The sequence below is a fragment of the Mastigoproctus giganteus genome, chromosome 9, assembly GCF_048544385.1.
Source record: "Mastigoproctus giganteus isolate SK-2022 chromosome 9, ASM4854438v1, whole genome shotgun sequence".
Lineage (NCBI taxonomy): Eukaryota > Metazoa > Arthropoda > Arachnida > Uropygi > Thelyphonidae > Mastigoproctus > Mastigoproctus giganteus.
The window spans coordinates 176,124,197-176,140,388 of NC_143583.1; the positions used below are offsets into that span (position 1 = coordinate 176,124,197).

At 36.4% G+C, this 16,192-nt stretch overlaps 1 protein-coding gene across 4 annotated transcripts in view; it reads right to left on the minus strand.

Annotated features, from left to right (window-relative positions):
• LOC150080903 (syntaxin-binding protein 5-like) overlaps positions 1–16,192 on the minus strand; it is a 795,970-nt gene that overhangs the window by 75,795 nt on the left and 703,983 nt on the right. For all 4 annotated transcript variants that reach the window (XM_090381037.1, XM_090381035.1, XM_090381034.1 and 1 more), the window contains one exon: positions 4,229–4,337. In XM_090381037.1, coding sequence (XP_090237163.1) covers positions 4,229–4,337 — 109 coding nt within the window. The remainder of the gene's footprint in view (positions 1–4,228; positions 4,338–16,192) is intronic.

Below are 16,192 nucleotides of genomic sequence, written 5' to 3' on the forward strand. Positions count from 1 at the left end.
TTGAAATTTCTGATATCACTTAAACTTTATTAACTCCACTAGACCATGAATGAATCTTTACTCTTTTAAGGTTGAGAAGTTACACCATTGCTGATCTCTAAATCTCTAAATTACAGAGGAGAGGAGTAGTATTAAAGTAAAGTTAAGTTCAAGCAGAGTGACAGATACGGGTCAATTCGATTTTTTCCAGCTATTTCAGACTAGGACAGTGTTAACAAGACTAACCACAATTTATCCTGTGAGATGTTCTGCAAGAACATGAATGTTCTTTGATGTGATTTGCTGCTTTGAGGGGGTTGATATCCAAGTTCACATATAGTGTTGCTCTCAAGATGGTAAGGATATGCCAGTTACCCTGTTCATCCAACTTAGGAGCTAATATTTGAGACCTATAAACTTGTTTCAATATGCAGATAGAGCAGATGACTAAATCATTGATATAAGGCATTTTTGTATATAGGATAACATCAGCTTATAATTATAAGCTGATGTTATCCTATATACAAAAATGCCTTTTGTCTTGTCTTACTGCCCACATGGATGCCACTTTTTTAGATCTGGTGTCAGCAAAGTGGTATAGCACATGAGAGCATCATCTCAGGTAAGGCCCAAATCTGTGTGGGAGGCTGACCTTTTCCACTCAAGACCCATGCACGATAACTTTAATATAATATTTTAACTTCTGGTTTGTGTACATTAGCGGTTCTCAACCAGTGGTTCGTGAAAGTGTTCCAGGGGGTTTGCACTAAAAATTCTGTAATAGCATCTGCTTAGATTTACATAGGTATATTTTTGTAAACTACAAAATAGTTTAATATTAATTTATGAGGTTTGGTTCAAAATTTATATTTAGTTGTTGTTTGGGTCACGTGCCCTTACATAGTGGGCATGCATGACAGGATGTTGGTAGGAGGGATTGGGTGTAAACGTGCTGATATGTATCACACCTTTCAGTCATGTGTCAGACAATTGTGTGTTAATAATAGATGTTTTGTTGATCATTATTGGTGTCCTTGTAATCGCTCATAAGTTATTGATATATACATTTTGCCCCAATAAAGAAAAGTAGTATATGACATTATAATCCAAAGATCTTGGACCTTCTGATTGTACAAAGCAGTCAGGGCTGTGGTCTTGTGGGCCGTGGCAAAAGGGTTATAAAAATTATAACTAATAAACAAAAATAGAATAAAGTAAAATAAAATTAAATGTAAAGTAAAGAATTGCCAACGAAAGAAACCACATCTCCCACAATTCCTTATAATTAGTTTACTATCTTACAGTATATCATTTAAATAAATATGTTTTCCATACCACATTTTTTTCATTCTCAAAGACCACTGTTATGTACAGGTACTTAAATGTAGTACTGGAAATATTTTTATAATAAAAATTAAGAGATAATTATACGATTTCAGAGAATATTGGGCTTAGTGGTTCGTGATAAAAATATTATGTTGAAAGTGGTTTTCGAGTCAAAAAAGGTTGGGAACTGTTGGTGTACGTGATACAAGTAGTTTTCAATAAGTTTATATCCAATCCAGTGCTTCCCTCCTATTCTCTGAATTGCTGCACTTGGAAGTTGAGTTGTTAGTTAAAAGTATGCATCCTGTATCCTGGCTCTTTTGAGGTGATGAATAATTTCAGATCTTCTGCATGTGACAAGTAGTTGGGTTGTAAGTCAGGACTGGATCAAGAAAGGCAGCAAAGAGAATGGGATACAAGATCCATTCCTGAGGTCTCTGCAGTAGTGCTGAAATTGAACTTAAGGACTTGATGAGTTAGTATGTTGTTTTGGATTCAGAATGGCATCAATAATAGTTAATATTTTCCTAGAGTTCGGAGCAGGAATGGATAATCTGCCATTCGTTGATTTTACATCAAAAAAAATAATAATAAAATAACTTCTGGTTAATGGCCTGAAATCTTTTGGTTTTTTTTTTTTTTTTTTGCATTATTAATCATTGGGATTGGTTCTATATAGTACTAGCATCTACTGTGGGTAGAAATACAAAACTTGAGGATCTAATTAAATATTTGAAACAGTAGGGTCTGCTTGGTTGAAAGGGCAAATATGCCCATTTGTGGAAGACTTGAATAATCATTTTGAGGTGTTTGTATTTTTGACTCAGAATTCTTTTGTATTGCTTAAGTTTGTCTTGAACCATTTCAAAGTCGGATGACCTGCGAGACTTCTTTTCTTCTTTTCCTTGGTCGGATTACTGTTTCAAAAGTTCTGATGTCAACATTTGCTCAGATCGTGTCAGTGAAATTATTCTTGCAGGAATGGAATCCTTTATCCCACACTCCACTTTAAAATCTTGTCCTTTATCTAAACCTTGGTTTTCCAATAAATGTGCTAAGGCTGTCCAAGAGAAGAATGTTGCATATCGTAATTGGCTTGTTTCTAATTCTTCATTTTCATTTTCTGCCTACACCAAAGCTCGCAACAATTGTAAAGCAGTTATTAATCAGTCCAAACTAGAGTTTGAACAGGCTAAGAGTAGAAAACTTGCTTCTTGCCCTAATGGGCATTCTGGTCTCTTGCCAAAGCTATTGGCCGCAACTTTTGCCCATCTCTGCTCCCACATCTGTCCAAACCAGATGGTTCTGTTGTCACTTCAGCCAAGGATAAAGCTGACCTGCTAGCATCCCATTTTTCTTCGAGCTCATGTATTAATGATCTTGGTAAAACACCTCCCACCATTCCTAACACGCTCCATTCAATGCCTCCTGTGGTCTACCATCAAAAGGATGTCAGAAGGATTTTAATGAATCTTGATGCTAAGAAAGCTCCAGGACCCGATGGTATTTCTCCACTTGTTCGCAAAACCTGTGCTCTTGAACTTGCTCCTGTTCTTTAAAACCTTTTTTCACTTTCTTATTCCAAAGGTGTTTCTCCTTCTGCTTGGAAATTTGCTTATATCCAGCCAGTTCCTAAAAAGGGTGACAAATCACTCCCATTAAATTATCGTCCCATTGCAATTACTTCTATTCTTTCTAAAGTAATGGAGAAATCACCGCCAACTCAAATTACCTACAAACCTTCTGTCTGATCAACAATCGCCAGTATGGATTCCATCAGTATCGATCCACTGGTGATATTCTGGCTTATGTTACATATTTATCGACAAATTCAATGGAAAAGTTCGGTGAAACACAAGTGGTTGCTCTTGACATATCAAAGGCTCTTGATCGTGTTTGGCATAAAGGTCTTCTAAACAAGCTTCCATCTTATGGGTTGCCAACTGTTTTTTGTAATTGGTTATCCAGTTTTCTCTCTGATCGTTCACTGAGGGTGATGGTAGATGGCTCTCCGTCTTCTAACTTCTCCACTAATGCCGGTGTCCCCCAAGGTTCAGTTCTTTCCCCCACTCTTTTCCTCTTGTATATTAATGACCTTCTTTCATTGACTGGAAATCCTATCCATAGTTTTTCTGATGATAGTACATTGCATTCCACTTTCCATTTTGGGAAACCTTGCCCTGCTCAATCAGCTTCAACTTCTCGAATATCTGCTACCAATTCCTTAAATGCCGATCTCCAGGTAATTCTCCCGTGGGGCAAAGACAACTTAGTTATTTCAATCCTTCTAAAACCTAGTCTTGTCTTATATCTCGCAAAAAGGATTCTTCTACTCCTATGCTTATTCTTTGGTGACACTCCGATTTCTAGGCAAGATGATATATTTCTTTTGGGGATTACCCTGACTTCTACTCTCTCTGTGTATAAATACATTACAAATATTGTTTCCTCTGCATCTAAAAAACTGAGTTTTCTCTATAGATGTCGGCATTACTTTTCTTCCAAACAGATGTTCACTCTGTACAAATCTGGAAATCCATTCTCCCATGGAGTATTGTTCCCACATCTCTGGCGGTACCCCCAAAACCTTTAATCTGTATATTGGGTTTAATTTTAAACAGATAAGATGTTAGTAATAAAGCTATGTCAAAATTAAAGTAATCTCTGAGAGTGTTTCAGAGATTATTACATTTAACGGACCATAATAAATATTCAGAAAAATCTAAATCTGATATTTTGCTTTTATTTGTAAATGAAAAATAGGTAACAGTGCTTCTATCACTCACTACTACAGTAGGCTATTCTGTGCATCTAAAGGATGTTTAAAGTTGTCCTATTTATCACAATATGTATCTTATATGAAAATATAAATCTGTCTGCCTTAAAAGGAAGATTGGTAGTCACATAGAAACAGTATGCTTACCTCATATCTACTAACGGAAGGAAGTCCACTTCATGGAGCATTTTAAGGCTGGGCAAACTGAAAATTACTATATTGCCAGTGGCTACGTAACAGGCTAAACAGACACTTTCTGAAAGATTCATAAAAAAAGAATGAACTTCTAAAACTTATCATAATAAAAATATTCTCTAGCTGCTGCATTTTTACAGAGAATTAACTGCAAAATTTGGGTCTGTTTAATTACTTTGACACGAGTAGACAGTGCAATGTTGAGTTAGTTTGGTGTGACTTAAGTACTGGGAAAGGGAAAATGAGAGTAGGAGTGTGTTATAGGCCAAATGACTCTGATAAGTACAATGAACATTTGTGCAGAGAAATAGATTTTTTTTTTGATTTGGTAGTTGTTGGTGCATCGGCTTCTGTGGCCATATTGCACCTCCCAAGGTTTTTGCAGTACTTTGATCCAAGCCCGAGGCGGGAATCGAACCCCCTTGACCTTTGGGCTGCCGGGCAGGTACTTTACCCACTCGGCTAGCCCGGTCGGCCAGAGAAATAGAGTGGGCAAATTAAATCAGAATATCTCATAATGGGGGATTTTAATTTTCCAGATACTGATTGGAACTTACAAGTTGGTCACTCGCATGCAAGTAAGACATTTGTGGATTTATTGGAGGATTGTTTTCTATAGCAACATTTTCGAGGGGCAACCAGTGGGAGTAATACTCTTGATCTGATTATCAATAGTGATTATCCATGCATTAACAATTTACAGATAAAGGAACCATTAGATGACAGTGATCACAGTGTACTGATGTGAGATTTACTTAAAGATGTAACTACCATCAAGGGTAAAGGGAAGGGTTTTTGTATTCATAAAGGTGAATACAGGGTCTCAGACAATTTTTAAATTCTATATAGTGGGATCAGCTGATGATGTTTAAAACAGCGAATTCTAAATGGGAAGCCTTCAAGGAATTAACCTTGGAAGCTACCAGGCTTTTCATTACCATTCAAGATTTAGACTTAAATGGATGTTAGATGAATTAATGAGGCTCATGGCAGAGAAGAAATATGCATGGGATGCATATAAATTATGAAGTGACACAGAAGCCTATGGCAGATATAAGCTAGTCTGTAATCAAGTCACAAAAGAGGTTAGGCAAGCGAAGGCTGATTACAAGAAATCCTTGGCAAAGGATACAAAAAGAAAAACAACAATCACTTCTTTACTTATGTAAACTATAGAAGGAAGGGAATGAATCAGATTGGTCCACTTGATGATCCTGCTCAGATAGCTGACAAATTGAATGAGTATTTTGCATCTACATTAACACATGAGGAATTCTTTAAGGAAGGGGAGGACAGAAGTTTAATAAACTCTAACAGGGAGCTAAATGATTTTGTAATAACAGACAGCAAAGTGGAGGAGAAATTGTTGAAGTTACACAAAAAAAGGCACCTAGGGGTGAATGGAATCTATCCAGTTATGTTGAAGGAGGCAGCAAGGGAAGTAAGCAAACCCTTAGCCATAATTATAAGAGCATCCTTAGATTTGGGGGAGGTCCCCATGGACTGGAGATGTGCAAATGTATCCCCAATTCACAAAGTGGAATCAAAGGGTCACATAAATAATTACAGACCTGTTAGTTTAACTTCTGTTCCAGGGAAAATAATGGAGTCACTGGTTAAAGAAGTGATGCAGGATCACCTAGACAAGACTGCAGTAACAGTTCACACACAGCATGGGTTTGTTAAGGGGAAGTCTTGTCTGACCAATTTGATTGGATACTACAATGTGATCACAAAGGAACTGGATGCAAAAAATAATTTTGATATCATATACTTGGATTTCAGGAAAGATTTTGATACTTTTGCACATGGAAGACTGCTTTACACATTGGTGAAAGTATGGAATTAAGGGCAAGTTGCTGCAATGGATAAAATGCATGGTTGAATCTGAGATGGAAGAGAGTGGTAATAAATGGACATTGCTCTACATGGACTAATGTTATTAGTGGAGTCGCCCAGGGTTCGGTGCTGGGCCCATTATTGTTTTCTGTATTTATCAATGATGGTTGAAGGCTTCAGGTCGATGTTTGCAGATGCTACAAAGGTTGGCAGGGTTGTTAATGACAGTAAAGCAGTATGCTACTGCAACAGGATCTAAAAAAGTTAGGCAGATGGGCTGAGAAGTGGCAACTAAAGTGTAACATTGACAAATGCGAAGTACTTCATATGGGTAGCAGTAACCCAAGAGAAACGTACTGACTGTGTGGTACTACACTCAGGGAGGTGGAGAATGAAAAAGACCTAGGGGTAATTGTGCCACCAGATATGAAGTTCACTGAGCAGTGCAGACGGGCTGCCAGAGCAGGTCATCGAGTTTTGTTAATGATATATAGGAAGTTTGCTAGCGGAGACAAGAAGGTGATTATCCCCTTGTATAAGGCAATGGTCAGGCCACACCTTGAGTACTGTGTAGAGGTCTGTAGGTCTCATTTTAGGAAGGATGTAGAATTACTAGAATGAGTAAAGAGAAGGGCAACAAGATTGGTGAGAGAAACAAAGGGGTGCTCTTACCAAGAGGGGCTTAAGTTCTGCAAATTGTAGCATCTGGAGACTAGGCACCTGCGAGGTGATCTGATTGAGGTGTATAAGGTTTCTAATGGTTTGAGCAGGCTCAATGCTGATATGATTCTTCAGCTTGCTCAGATTAAGAACCTAAGGGGGCATAGATTCAAATTGAGGAAAGACAGTTGTAGAATAGATGTGCAGAAGTTTGCCTTTAGACAGTGGGTTGTTTTGATTGCTGGAACAGACTTTATTTCTGTTGTTGTGGAAGGTGATAGCTTAAATAAATTTAAGGCTGAACTAGACAAACAATTTGGAGTGATCATTTTTTTTTTTTTTTTTTTTTTGCTGATGCTATATAAGCTTACTTTCTTTAATCTTATGCTTGAACCAATGCGACTTCAGTAACACAGTTAAACAGAAAAAATAATAATAATAAATAAATAAAAAAGGATAATCAATGATTAATCAGTCAGTAAAAACTGAAACATGAATATCTCCACAATAACTTCAATATAAGAGAGAGATTTTTTAAGAAAATTACTTGGACCATTTAAGGACTTGGGAATTAAGACTTTGTCTTTATGTGATTTGGATCAAAAATGATAATTTCCATATCTTTTCTCTATGTATTTCATTGAGTAAACCAACAAAACAAAGGGAAAAGCTAGGATCATAAAAAGTGCAAATCTTGGAAAGAATGAATTTATCAGTTGTAAGTGGAATCAAGTATTGCAATCTAAATGCAAAACAGAAGGAAATGTGCTTGAGAAAAATGATTGAAATATCACTACATATGGATCAAATATGAAACATTACTATATCATCAAAATGCAATATTGAAAGTGCTGATACTGTTTTGGAGGACACACACACACACACACACACACACACACACACACACACACACACACACACACACACACACACACACACACACACACACACACACACACACACACACACACCTGTAATTAACAAACAAGGGAAAATAAAATAACATAATAATTACTGTTTGGCAGTGTGTTAAATTCTATTCCGATCTCTTCTATCATGCAGTGCAAGTCAGGTTGTCTTCTGAGGTTATAACAAGCACTAAGGTGACACTAAATATTCCTTACATTTTGAGGGTTCAGCTTCCAAATGATTTTCTGCAGGTCAGCCACCAGATAGTCTATCAGATGAAACCTACTGCTAACATTCTCTGAAGTATCTGGGCTATCTAATGAAATTGTGCTACCATCTATACTCTATCAGCTCTGACTGGAGATTCGAGTAATATTAAAGCAGAGTACACTGACAAGGCCATGCTATATTAAGGAATTAGATATACCTTGCTGTATATACACCATATCTAAAAACTAATTAAATCTACCAAAAATATCATAATTAATTTCAGATTAAGGACAAATATGATCTCAGTTCAATCAGTGATGTCCCATTTCATCTATAATCGTCGAAGCTCTATTGGATTTTTTTTATTTTATTATTTTTTTTAAACAGAGCTGAAATGTTCTTGGGACAAAATGAATATTCTGTAAAAAATTGAGATGAAACTAACCCCAATGCTTTTCAACTGAAAATATGAATACAGTGCATGCCACTTATTGTGATTACGGATAATGTTATCATTCATGTAATATTATCATTTTCATCAAGCTCCCATCATATGTATACTAGCACACAGAAAAAAAAAACAATGTTTATTGAAATCAGCCCTTTGGTTTTTGTTATTGCTTTTTTGCCTTATTACAGTTTAATTCATGTGCAGTGGAAATGATTAAGCAACATTTCAATTTGTATCCCTCGCGGTAGCACAGTGTGCATTAGCACCATTTGGGTTCAAATCCTAACAATCATGTGAGGAATTTTTACGGGCTTTTTTCACTCTGTGGCTGAGTTAGTCAGTCTCAAGCAAGGATTAAATGGCTTTTTTCTCCTGGAAATTCCAGCTTTTCATTACGAAAACAGAGAAATAGACTACTGAATACATGCAATTTTGCAGACATAATATACAGTGCAATACTATTGCACTGTATATGTACCTAAACCATTACAACTAAAACCTAACAAATTGGGTGGTTCTTCTGGCATTGTTTTGTACAGTTGTCAGGGTTTGCATGGTTGTTGGTGTCATTACTCCTTGAAAGAAAATACTGTACTGTACTACTACCAATTTGATGATTCTACAGTAGAGCATTAGCCCTTTTCTAATTTTTGATTTTAATAATTTTTTTGTTTTTAATGGTTTGTATGGATTTCCAGGAACATTATACCAGTATAATTTTTACTGATGACCTTTTCAAAGAAATAATGCACAATCAAATTAAAGTATTTTATATCGCTTGATTTTAATGTTTCTTTTTTTTGTCCACTTCCACCTTTATACGTACCAATTTCCACACTACATCAATATACGACACTGAACAGCTGCAATTTTGTTTCTTTGGATCTTGTTATCAAGTAAACTGTCTCAAAGTGATCATAATAAGCAGAATCCACCATATATGAAAAAAATATATGAATTCACTCATTCTGTGATTCCTTATACTTTAACAGTAGAAGTTGTGCACATATTTGTTTTGATATCCCTTGTCAGACTTCTTAATCTGAAATGTCTTTCAATCAAACTCTCTCTCTCTCTCTCTCTCTCTCTCTCTCTCTCTCTCTCTCTCTCTCTCTACTAGATTCTAGTAAATTAATTTATTATCTATATTGTCACATTAGCACAAGGAATGCCATTTAATTTTTGAGAAATTTTTTTTCTTTTTGAAGAATAAAAAATAAAAGTAATGATGTTGTTTATCACTTTCTTCAATAACAAGGGAATTAGTTATAGGTTGTTGACAATTGTTCCACTAGGTAAGACTGAATAAGGAGCCCTATGCAAAAATTGTGGATTGTTTGGTTAAAAGATTTCACCGAGTAAAGGCTCAGTTTCCTATTGCAACAGTGCTAGGCTACATTCTGCATTTCTCACAAACATCACTTTGAAAAATATTAAAAGTTTTTCATTGCAACATCTCACTTTCTTTAAATTGTGACTCAGTCTTAGAACTTACTCTGTTGAACCTTCAAATTTTTGATCAAATACGTTTCTCATTTTCTTTAGAGCTGAGTTCTATTAGGCTGTAGCATTGTAATACTGTAGCAATCATCCATTGGTCTCTGAAGCTTGCCACAGACATTCTCTCGGGCATGACAACTAGGGCTTGCTACCTGGGAGTTTAAACTGCTGTTGGAACTGATACTCATTAATTTTTGGATAAATGGACCAAATTTTGATGAAATTCAATCTATAATGGTAGTAAACCTGGGTATATTCCCCACTCCCATGTGCAAAGCCAGGAAGATTAAAAGTACAACTAGAGGTGACCACTCAGATGTGAACCATTGTAAGCAGTGGTCAAAGTGTTGCATCTATGCCATACAGAGGAATGTCACCCATGTTTAAGTTGGAATGTCAAGACCATGTTGCTTATTGAAGGCTTGAAGTGGAAAAACTTACGTTTAGTCTCAAGAAATTCCAATCTCTTCTATCATGCAATGCAGCTGATGCCTTTGAGGTTAAGATGGACATTATGGTGAGATTCAATCTTATTTACATTTCAAGGCTACAGTCTCTAAAATAGTTGCCTGGCTACTAGATAGTTGATCGGACTGGACCTATTTGTAACACTATAAGAGGCATGTGGATCAGCTGTGTTTAAGCTTGCTGCTCTATTCTGAAAGATAGTGACTGGCTGGAGATAGTAATGTATATGAGGTGGGCATTGTTGAGGCTACATTAAGTCAAAGAGCTGGGTACTTGCTGTGTTTTGAAGACTAAATGCGCAAAGCATAATAAGTTATGGGTTGAAATTAACTATATAATATTGGTGTAAATACACCATAGTTTACCCATAAATTTAACTACATAAGTAGTGTAATGGCATCATTTAATTTTATCTCATATTGTGTCTACCTTCAACAGTGAGATACCAGATATTGCACTGCTTCGAATAAATAACCCTGCTCTAGTAGAGGAGACTATTGTTATTTATTCTCAGTGGGCACCACCACCACCCAGACGTGTTTTGGAGCTTGTTGACTCATTTATCGGTGGGCGAGCAGGTACCCTGATAATGCCGACATGCCATCACAATTGTGAAGCTAATTCCATAATATGAGAGATGCCAAGTGGTGAAGATAATATTTTGAAGACTAAATGCACAAGACATAATAAGTTATGGGTTGAAATTAACTATATAATATCAGAGTAAATACACCACAGTTTACCCATTCTACTAGAGAAGCGTTATTTATTTGAATTAGTGCAATACCTGGTATTTCGTTGTGAAAGTAGCAACAATATGAGATAAAATCAAACGAGCGCCTGTTACACTACTTATGTAGTTAAATTAATGGGTAAACTATTGTGTATTTACACCGATATTATATAGTTAATTTCAACCCATAACTTATTATGCCTTGTGCATTTAGTCTTCAAAATATTATCATTATCTTCACCATTTGGCATTTCTCATATTATGGAATTAGCTTCGCAATCGTGATGGCATGTCAACAAACATTATCAGGGTACCTGCCCACCCAACGATGAGTGAGCTAACAAGCTTCGAAACGTGTCTGGGTGGTGGTGCCCACTGAGAATATATAACAATAGTCTCCTCTACTAGAGAAGTGTTATTTATTTGAAGTAGTGCAATACCTGGTATCTCATGAAGGTAGCCACAATATGAGATAAAATCAAACAATGCCGTTACACTACTTAAGTAGTTAAATTATGGGTAAACTATGGTGTATTTACACCGATATTATATAGTTAATTTCAACCCATAACTTATTATGCCTTTTGCATTTAGTCTTCAAAATATTATCATTATCTTCACCATTTGGCATCTCTCATATTGTGGAATTAACTTCACAACTGTGATGGCACTGCATTATTAGGGTACCTGCCCTAATAATGCAGTGCACTGCCCCTTCCTCTGCACTGACAAGTGAGCCAACAAGCTCCGAAATGCATTTCGGTGATGGTGCCCGCCGAGAAAAAATAACAATAGTCTCTTCTACCAGAGAAGCATCATTTATTAAAAGTAGTGCAATACCTGATATCTTGTTGTGAAGGTAGCTGATGGCATTTCTCTAGTTGTTCTCAAAACCTGTGCTCCTGAACTTACTCCTGTTCTATGTCACCTTTCTTCAATTTCTCAGATATATCCATCCAGTTCCTAAAAAGGGTGACAAATCCCTCCCATCCAATTATTGTCCTATTGTAATTACTTCTACTCTTTCTAAAATAATGGAGAAGTCAATTAACTGTCAACTCAAACTATCTACAAAACTTCCAATTGATCAATAATTGCCAGTATGGATTCAGTCAGTGTCGATCCACAGGTGATATTCTGACTTATGTTATCTATCTACGGACAAATTCAATGGTGAAACTCAACGGATGCTTTTGACATTTCAAAGGCCTTTGATTATGTTGGATATAAAGGTCTTCTAAATAAGTCAACTGTTTTTTGTAACTGGGTATCCAGTTTTCTCTGACTGCTCACTGAAGGTGATGGTAGATAATGATCTATCTTCTAACTTCTTCACTAATGCTGGTGTTCCTCAAGGTACAGTTCTTTCTCCCATTCTTTTCCTTTTAATGACCTTCCACCATCAACCAGAAATCTTATCCATAGTTTTGCTGATGATAGCACATTGCATTCCACCTTCCAGCTTGAGAAAATGGGGAACTGTGCCCTGCTCAAACAGCTTCAACTTCTCAAATATCCACTACAAATTCCTTAAATGCCAATCTTCAGGTAATTCTCCAGTGGAACAAAGACAACTTAGCTGATTTTAATCCTTCTAAAACTCAGTCTTGTCTTATACCTCGCAAAAAGGATTCTTCTGCTCCTACGCTTATCTTCGACAAGACTCTGATTTCTAGGGAAGATCATGAATCTCTATTGGGGAGGGGATTACCCTGACTTTTAATCTCTCTTGGTATAAACACATTACAAATATTGCTTCCTCTGCATCTAAAAAACTGAGTTTTCTCTATCACTGTCAGCATTACTTTTCTTCTAAACAGCTGTTCACTATGTACAAATCGCAAATCCATCCTACCATGGAGTATTGTTCCCATATCTGTGGTGGTACCCCCAAAATCTTCCTCACGCTTCTAGATTAGATTACATTCAAAAGGGAGTAGTTAGGTTAATTAATGACTCATCTGTAACAGTTTCTCCACTCTCTGTCTCACATATGTTCTGTTTCTGCTGCATACCTTTTCTATAAATATTTCCATGTTTCTGTAGATACAAGCACTGCAACCGGTCAACATCCTTTTGCTGTTCAACTTCAAACTCACAGAACCAACTTTTCTTTTTCCTCATTTATTCATTTAACTTCCATTTTCTGGAACAATTTTCATATTTCCTGAAAATTACAATTTACAGAAGTTCAAGTCTAATGTCAACAAATATTCTCAACCTTCAAACCATGCACAGTACTATAAGTTCTAATCCCTCCACTTGTTCCCTCTAGTGTGTTGGGTTTTCACAAAAAAAAAACAAAATCCTCCTGCTTCAGCTTCTGCTTACATTAAAGATTGCAAAAACTGTAAAGCAGTTATTAACCAATCCAAACTACACTTTGAATAGCAAAGAGTAGAAAACACTTCTTGCCTAAAAGCCCTAAATGATAGTCAAGATTCTGGTCTCTTGACAAAGCTTAGGTCACAACTTTTGTTCTCTCTTAAAATCTGAAGGTCCTAATGCCTCCTCAGTGAAAGATAAAGCTGACTTTCTATTATCCTATTTTGTCCCTAAATCTTGTTTTGCAATCTTGGTAAATTACCTCCTACAGATGCAGTACACCCCACGTAATGCCTCTGGTGGTCTTCTGTCAAAACTTTATCAGAAGAATTTTGAACAATCTTGACGCCAATAAAGCTTCAGGTCCTGACGGAACTTCTCCACTTGTTCCCAAAACCTGGGCGCCTCCGTAGCCAGGTGGGAAGAAGCAGCAGTGCGTAGCACCCGTTTCTTGATTAGACCGGGGTTCGAGCCCGTCACCATCAAATACGGAGTTTGCGGAAAGGTCAGGGAATGACCACCGCATATCCCGGAGCAATATGGCCTTAGTTGCTAATGCTCCTAAAAACCAAATAACAAATAACACCATCCCAAAACCTGTGCTTCTGTTCTGTATTGCCTTTTTACACTTTCTTATTCCACTGGTATTTTTCTTTCTTTCTTGGAAATTTGCTCACATCCAGCCAGTGCCTAAAATGGGTGAAAAATCACTCTCATCAATTATTGCCCTGTTGCACTTACCTCTACATTTCCCAAAGTAATGGAAAAAAATCATCAACCACCAACTCTTAAACTATCTTGAAATCATCCATCTGATCAACGATCACCAAAAGTGATTCTGTCAATATCAAGCAACTGATTATATATTGGGTAATGTTAACTCATCTTTGGACAGATTCAACTGAAATGTTTGGTGAATCTCAAGCAGTTGCCCTTTTTCTAAGGTCTTCTAAACAAGCTCCCACATTATGGAGTGCCAGCTGTTTTTTTTCCAATTGGGTATTGTTTTCTATTTTCATTGCTCTCTGAAGATGATAGTAGATGCCTCTCTGTCTTCTAGCTTCTCGTTAATGGTAATGCTCCCAAAGGTTCAGCTCTCTCTCTCTCCCCCCCCCTTGTATATTAATGACCTTCTTCCACTGACTATGGTGGAATGCAATGTGCTACTGATGGTAGCACATTGCATTCCACCCTGCACAAACAGCTTCAATTTCTTGAATATTCACCATCAATTCCTTAAAGAATGCTGATCTCCAGGTAATTCTCCAACAGGCAAAGATTACTTAGTGATTTTCAATCTTTCTAATTCCTCCACTCTCTTCATAACTAGTCTGAACATGTACCGAGACAAGTCAGCATCCACTTATTGACAAAACTTCAATGCATATATTTTAAATAAGAATTGCATCTGACTTCTTAAAAATATATCACAACTTTATATTTGGTTGAATATATTTGAGGAGTCATAGCAATAAAAGTAAATTAACACAAATATAATTTTAATTTGTCAAGAAGCAATAATAGTGATAATGTTTTAAATTGTTGTTGTTTGCAAAATGTGTTCCTTGAAGTCAGCAGATGTCCCTGCCACCTATCTCCATCTATTCCCCTTCCCTCTTCCTCCACTCTGTAGACCATATTTCTATCTTACACACATATTTGTCTGCTCCTCTTCAGCATTTACAATATTAATCTCTTTCCCTTCTCTGTACCTTGTGTCTGCACACATGTTGAGGTGTCGTCATCATCATATGCAGTATATAAAGCCATTGCTGGGTGCATTTTAATTTGGTTGATAAAGTGGTGAAAGTAAAGAAAGAGTCCAAAAAATAGCCACTGGCAAACAGCTATTCTGCTACTGGCAGCTTCCCATCATGCTTACTAAACAGAGAACATGTCAGTTGTACACTGATAAGGTTTTCCATCAGGTGTTTGGCCGGCAGCGTTCCAATATCTGCAAACAGCAAAATTCAAACAGATGTAAAAGAACATCAGAGCTTTGTTAGCAGTGTAACCTCACTAGCTGGCAAACATAAGTCGATTTCATTTGTAAACTAACTGCATGGAAAATAAATCATGTACTACTTGGAAATTTCTTTAAACAGGATCCTGAAAGGATATCTTACAAAGAGGAAGAAAAGTAGATATTCTCTTATATTGCGTAAACATTTTAAAGTATCATACCTGACTTTAGCATGCAAAATATTTCCAATTGAAATTAAAGTCATGCACATGCTTTGGATTTTTTTTTTTTTTTTTTTTAAATTGGCATAATATCCCACATAAAAGAACAAAAGTTAAAACTTAAGTATAAAATAAACATGATGTAATCAACTAATAATTTCTCAATTAAAAAAAAAAAAAACCCTCTGTTAGCATGTATAAAAAAGTGGTTAATTTGGGGTATCTGGGTCTCATTTCATATCATATTCAGTACTTATAATAGATATGTATTAATTTTAATGCATTAGCATTAGTAGAGGCATATGATATGCAAGAAAGCAAGCTTATATAGCATCATAAAAAAAAAAACCCTTCCCATTTCACCCATTGATTCGCTTCAAATGTTTGTCTAGTTCTGCCTTTAATTTCTTTAAGCTGTCCACTTCAACAATCACAGATGGGAGTTTGTTCTACAAATCAACCACCTACTGGTTAAAAGCAAATTTCCACACATCTATTCTACAACTATTTTTCCTCAATTTGAATTTATCTCCCCTCAGGCAATTAATCTGGGCAAGAGTAAGAATCCCATCAGCATTAAGCTTTGCTAAAACCATTCAAGGCCTTATACACCTCAATCATATCACCTCGCAGATGC